The sequence below is a fragment of the Oncorhynchus masou genome, chromosome 8, assembly GCF_036934945.1.
Source record: "Oncorhynchus masou masou isolate Uvic2021 chromosome 8, UVic_Omas_1.1, whole genome shotgun sequence".
Classification (NCBI taxonomy): Eukaryota; Metazoa; Chordata; class Actinopteri; order Salmoniformes; family Salmonidae; genus Oncorhynchus; species Oncorhynchus masou.
In genome coordinates, this window is record NC_088219.1 from 1,633,823 (window position 1) to 1,642,054 (window position 8,232).

Below are 8,232 nucleotides of genomic sequence, written 5' to 3' on the forward strand. Positions count from 1 at the left end.
AATAGAGATAGCAGAGAGACAGAGACAGACAGACAGACAGACAGACAGACAGACAGACAGACAGACAGACAGGCAGGCAGACAGACAGACAGACATTATTATTATTATTATTATTATTTATTATTAGAGACCAACAGTTGGAGTTTGTCTCCCCCTAAAGGTGGAGGATGTGAATGACAATGCTCCGGAGTTTGTTGACCTGCCGTACTACGCTGCTGTCCAGGTAGGTGTGTGTGTGTGCGTGCGTGTGTGTGTGTGTGTGTGTGTGTGTGTGTGTGTGTGTGTGTGTGTGTGTGTGTGTGTGTGTGTGTGTGTTGACCAGGTGGAATCAGACCCAGGCTCCGTGGTGTACAGGGTCTCAGCTGTCTGTGTGTGTGTGTGTTGACCAGGTGGAATCAGACCCAGGCTCCGTGGTGTACAGGGTCTCAGCATCAGACAGAGACTCTGGGCTCAACGGTGATGTCATTTACATGCTGAAAGAGGAGCACAGGAACTTCCAGGTAGAGAAATATATAATATATATATAATAATACATAATAATGTAATATATTGTTTTATCGCTGTTTTCGGCATTTTTAAAGAATGTCTGTGTTTAAGTCCTTTCAATATCGATGTTCCAGTAATATTTTATTATTATTATTAATATTTTTTGTTTACTTGAAGTAGTAGTTTACCTTTGTTCCAGTTACCAGTTGTTCCAGTTACCAATTGTTCCAGTTACCAGTTGTCCCAGTTACCAGTTGTTCCAGTTACCAGTTGTTCCAGTTACCAGTTGTTTCAGTTACCAGTTGTTTCAGTTACCAGTTGTTCCAGTTACCAGTTGTTCCAGTTACCAGTTGTTCCAGTTACCAGTTGTTTCAGTTACCAGTTGTTTCAGTTACCAGTTGTTCCAGTTACCAGTTGTTCCAGTTACCAGTTGTTCCAGTTACCAGTTGTTCCAGTTACCAGTTGTTTCAGTTACCAGTTGTTTCAGTTACCAGTTGTTCCAGTTACCAGTTGTTCCAGTTACCAGTTGTTCCAGTTACCAGTTGTTCCAGTTACCAATTGTTCCAGTTACCAGTTGTTCCAGTTACCAGTTGTTTCAGTTACCAGTTGTTTCAGTTACCAGTTGTTCCAGTTACCAGTTGTTCCAGTTACCAGTTGTTCCAGTTACCAGTTGTTCCAGTTACCAGTTGTTCCAGTTACCAGTTTGCCTTTGTTCCAGTTGGTCTGATACACATCTGCAAATGAATCTGTATTTTCACCTTTGACCCCTAACAATAGACGTGGGGAAATTAAACGTGTTTTTGCTAGTAATATACTATAAAAACATTACATTCTCGAGTCCCACACCTCCTGCTAGTATACAGTAGATACATTACATAAATAAATAATAATAATAATAATAATAAATACATTCCTAGTAGCAGTCAAAAGTTTAGACACATCTACTCATTCAAGGGTTTTTCTTTATTTTTACTATTTTCTACATTGTAGAATAATAGTGAAGACATCAACATTATGAAATAACACATATGGAGTCATGTCGTAGCCCCAAAGTGTCAATCAAATATATTTTAGATTTTGGATTTTTCAAAGTAGCCACCCGTTGCCTTGATGACAGCTTCGCACACTCTTGGCATTCTCTCAACCAGCTTCACCTGGAATTATTTTCCAACAGTCTTGAAGGAGTTCCCACATATGCTGAGCACTTGTTGGCTCAAATATAACAAATGTTTGGTGATGACATGATTCCATATGTGTTATGTCCTAGTTTTGATGTCCTCACTATTCCACAATGTCGAAAATAGTACAAATGAAGTAAAACCCAGACTTTTGACTGGTACTGTATGTATTTTAGACAGGAAGACACTGTGTGAGATCAGCCACAGATTTATCACAACTTACTCTGTCAAGACAAAATGAAGTTTCTCTCCTCCTCTCCAGGTGGACCCTCTAAGAGGTGAACTGATCCTCAAGCGCTCCCTCGAAGCCGACCTGTCCAACGCTGAATACAAACTCACCATCGTAGCGCAAGATGGCGGCTCCCCTTCCCTGTCCAGTGAGGTGGAGCTACCGGTCACTATCATGAATAAGGCCATGCCGGTGTTTGACAAGCCTTTCTATGGCATCACAGTGAGGGAGGATGTCCCCGTGTCCACGCCGGTCCTGTATATCAACGCTACCAGCCCCCAGGGACAGAGTGTTATATACACTGTCATGGAGGGAGACCCTTCACTACAGGTTAGAGTTACACACACACACACACACACACACACACACACACACACACACACACACACACACACACACACACACACACACACACACACACACATACAAATCAAGTCAAATGTATTTATACAGCCCTTTTTACATCAGCTGATGTCTCAAAGTGCTGTACAGAAACCCAGCCTAAAACCCCAAACAGCAAGCAATGCAGGTGTAGAAGCACGGTGGCTAGGAAAAACTCCCTAGAAAGGCCAAAACCTAGGAAGACACCTAGAGAGGAACCAGGCTATGAGGGGTGGCCAGTCCTCTTCTGGCTGTGCCGGGTGGAGATTATAACAGAACATGGCCAAGACGTTCAAATGTTCATAGATGACCAGCATGATCAAATAATAATAATCACAGTAGTTGTCGAGGGCGCAACAGGTCAGCACCTCAGGAGTAAATGTCAGTTGGTTTTTCATAGCCGATCATTAAGAGTATCTCTACCTCTCCTGCTGTCTCTAGAGAGTTGAAAACAGCAGGTCTGGGACAGGTAGAGAGCATACTTAAATTCACACAGGACACCGGGTAAGACAGGAGAACTACTCCAGATATAACATACTGACCCCAGCCCCCCGACACATAAACTACTGCAGCATAAATACTGGAGGCTGAGACTGGAGGGGTCGGGAGACACTGTGGCCCCATCCAACGATACCCCCGGACAGGGCCAAACAGGCAGGATATAACCCCACCCAATTTGCCAAAGCACAGCCCCCACACCACAAGAGGGACATCTTCAACCACCAACTTACCAACCTGAGACATGGCCGAGTATAGCCCACAAAGATTTCCGCTACTGCACAAATCCAAGGGAGGGCGCCAACCCAGACAGGAAGATCACGTCAGTGACTCAACCCACTCTAATGACGCACCCCTCCTAGGGACGGCATGAAAGAGCACCAGTAAGCCAGTGACTCAGCCCCTGTAATAGGGTTAGAGGCAGAGAATCCCAGTGGAAAGAGGGGAACTGGCCAGGCAGAGACAGCAAGTGTGGTTCGTTGCTCCAGAGCCTTTACGTTCACCTTCCCACCCCTGGGCCAGACTACACTCAATCATATGACCCACTGAAGAGATGAGTCTTCAGTAAAGACTTAAAGGTTGAGACCGAGTCTGCGTCTCTCACATGGGTAGACAGACCATTCCATAAAAATGGAGCTCTATAGGAGAAAGCCATGCCTCCAGCTGTTTACTTAGAAATTCTAGGGACAATTAGGAGGCTTGCATATTATGACCGTAGTGTACGTGTAGGTATGTACGGCAGGACCAAATCAGAGAGATAGGTAGGAGCAAGCCCATGTAATGCTTTGTAGGTTAGCAGTAAAACGTTGAAATCAGCCCTTGCCTTAACAGGAAGCCAGTGTAGGGAGGCGAGCACTGGAGTAATATGATGACATTTTTTGGTTCTAGTCAGGATTCTAGCAGTCGTATTTAGCACTAAAAGACCGGATTCAATACCAAACAATACCATACAATACCATACAATACCATACAATACCATACCATACCATACAATACCATACCATACAATACCATACCATACAATACAATACCATACAATACCATACAATACAATACAATACCATACCATACAATACCAAACCATACAATACCATACCATACAATACAATACCATACTATACCATACCATACCAATAAAATACCATACAATACAATACAATACCATACAATACCATACCATACAATACCATACCATACAATACCATGCCATACAATACAATACCATACAATACCATACCATACAATACCATACCATACAATACCATACAATACCATTCAATCCAATACCATACAATACCATACAATACAATACCATACTATACCATACCATACAGTACCATACCATACCATACAGTAACATACCATACCATACAATACCATACAATACCATACAATACAATACCATACAATACCATACCATACAATACCATACCATACAATACAATACCATAAAATACCATACAATCCAATACCATACAATACCATACAATACAATACCATACAATGCCATACAATACAATACCATACCATACAATACCAATACAATACAATACCATACAATACCATACAATACCATACAATACAATACCATACAATACCATACCATACCATACAATACAATACCATACAATACCATACAATACCATACAATACCATACAATACCATACAATACAATACAATACAATACAATACCATACAATACCATACCATACAATACAATACCATAAAATACCATACCATACAATACCATACCATAAAATACCATACAATCCAATACCATACAATACCATACAATACAATACCATACAATGCCATACAATACCATACCATACCATACAATACCAATACAATACAATACCATACCATACAATACCATACAATACCATACAATACAATACCATACAATACCATACCATACAATACAATACCATACAATACCATACAATACAATACCATACCGTACAATACAATACCATACCATACCATACCATACAATACCATACCATACCATACAATACAAAACCATACCATAAAATACCATACCATACCATACCATACCATACAATACAATACCATACAATACCATACCATACAATACAATACCATACCATACCATACCATACAATACAATACCATACAATACCATACCATACAATACCATACAATACCATCCAATACAATACCATACAATACCATACAATACCATACCATGTTCATAGGCCGTCATTGAAAATAAGAATTTGTTCTTAACTGACTTGCCTAGTAAAATAAAGGTAAAATTTAAAAAAAATACAATACAATACCATACAATACAATACCATACAATACCATACTATACCATACAATACAATACCATACAATACAATACCATACAATACAATACCATACCATACAATACAATACCATGCAATACAATACCATACAATACAATACAATACCATACCATACAATACAATACCATCCAATACAATACAATACCATACCATACCATACCATACCATACAATACCATACAATACAATACCATACAATACCATACCATACAATACAATACCATACCATACAATACCATACAATACAATACCATACCATACAATACAATACCATACAATACAATACAATACAACACAATACCATACAATACCATACAATACCATACCATACCATACCATACAATACAATACCATACAATACAATACAATACCATACAAAACAATACCATACAATACCATACCATGCAACACAATACCATACAATACCATACAAAACAATACCATACAATACCATACCATGCAATACAATACCATACTATACCATACAATACCATACAATACAATACCATACAATACCATACCATACAATACAATACCATACAATACAATACAATACAAAACAAAACAATACCATACAATACCATACCATGCAACACAATACCATACAATACCATACAATACAATACCATACAATACAATACAATACCATACAATACAATACCATACAATACAATACCATACAATACAATACCATACAATACAATACCATACCATACAATACAATACCATACAATACAATACCATACAATACCATACCATGCAACACAATACCATACAATACCATACAATACAATACAACACAATAGCATACCATACTATACCATACAATACAATACCATACCATACCATACAATACCATACCATACAATACCATACAATACTATACCATACAATACAATACCATACAATACAATACAATACAATACAACACAATACCATACAATACCATACAATACCATACCATACCATACAATACAATACCATACAATACAATACAATACAACACAATACCATACAATACCATACAATACCATACCATACCATACAATACAATACAATACAATACAATACCATACAATACAATACCATACAATACCATACAATACAATACAATACCATACAAAACAATACCATACAATACCATACCATGCAACACAATACCATACAATACCATACAATACAATACAACACAATACCATACCATACTATACCATACAATACAATACCACCATACAATACCATACAATACCATACCATACCATACAATACCATACCATACCATACAATACAATACCATACAATACCATACAATACAATACCATACCATACAATACCAAACCATACAATACCATACCATACAATACAATACCATACTATACCATACCATACCAATAAAATACCATACAATACAATACAATACCATACAATACCATACCATACAATACAATACCATACAATACCATACCATACCATACCATACAATACAATACCATACAATACCATACCATACAATACCATACCATACAATACCATACAATACCATTCAATCCAATACCATACAATACCATACAATACAATACCATACTATACCATACCATACAGTACCATACCATACCATACAGTAACATACCATACCATACAATACCATACAATACCATACAATACAATACCATACAATACCATACAATACCATACCATACAATACAATACCATAAAATACCATACAATCCAATACCATACAATACCATACAATACAATACCATACAATGCCATACAATACAAAACCATACCATACAATACCAATACAATACAATACCATACAATACCATACCATACCATACAATACAATACCATACAATACCATACAATACCATACAATACCATACAATACAATACAATACAATACAATACCATACAATACCATACCATACAATACCATACCATACAATACCATACCATACAATACCATACCATAAAATACCATACCATACAATACCATACCATAAAATACCATACAATCCAATACCATACAATACCATACAATACAATACCATACAATGCCATACAATACCATACCATACCATACAATACCAATACAATACAATACCATACCATACAATACCATACAATACCATACAATACAATACCATACAATACCATACCATACAATACAATACCATACAATACCATACAATACAATACCATACCGTACAATACAATACCATACCATACCATACCATACAATACCATACCATACCATACAATACAATACCATACCATACAATACCATACCATACCATACCATACCATACAATACAATACCATACAATACCATACCATACAATACAATACCATACCATACCATACCATACCATACCATACCATACCATACAATACCATACAATACCATCCAATACAATACCATACAATACCATACAATACCATACCATGTTCATAGGCCGTCATTGAAAATAAGAATTTGTTCTTAACTGACTTGCCTAGTAAAATAAAGGTAAAATTAAAAAAAAAATACAACACAATACCATACAATACAATACCATACAATACCATACTATACCATACAATACAATACCATACAATACAATACCATACAATACAATACCATACCATACAATACAATACCATACAATTCAATACCATACAATACAATACAATACCATACCATACAATACAATACCATCCAATACAATACAATACCATACCATACCATACCATACAATACCATACAATACCATACAATACCATACCATACAATACAATACCATACAATACCATACAATACCATACAATACCATACAATACAATACCATACCATACAATACAATACCATACAATACAATACAATACAACACAATACCATACAATACCATACCATACCATACCATACCATACAATACAATACCATACAATACAATACCATACAATACAATACAATACAATACCATACAAAACAATGCCATACAATACCATACCATGCAACACAATACCATACAATACCATACAAAACAATACCATACAATACCATACCATGCAATACAATACCATACTATACCATACAATACCATACAATACAATACCATACAATACCATACCATACAATACAATA

The 8,232-nt window shown here is 36.6% G+C and overlaps 1 protein-coding gene across 1 annotated transcript in view; it reads left to right on the forward strand.

The window, feature by feature from the left end:
* The window catches only part of LOC135543701 (protocadherin Fat 3), a 290,068-nt gene that overhangs the window by 149,088 nt on the left and 132,748 nt on the right, over positions 1 to 8,232 (forward strand). Inside the window, exons 37-39 of the mRNA XM_064971068.1 lie at positions 161 to 223; positions 390 to 500; positions 1,927 to 2,223. Of these exons, the coding sequence (XP_064827140.1) occupies positions 161 to 223; positions 390 to 500; positions 1,927 to 2,223 (471 nt within the window). The remainder of the gene's footprint in view (positions 1 to 160; positions 224 to 389; positions 501 to 1,926; positions 2,224 to 8,232) is intronic.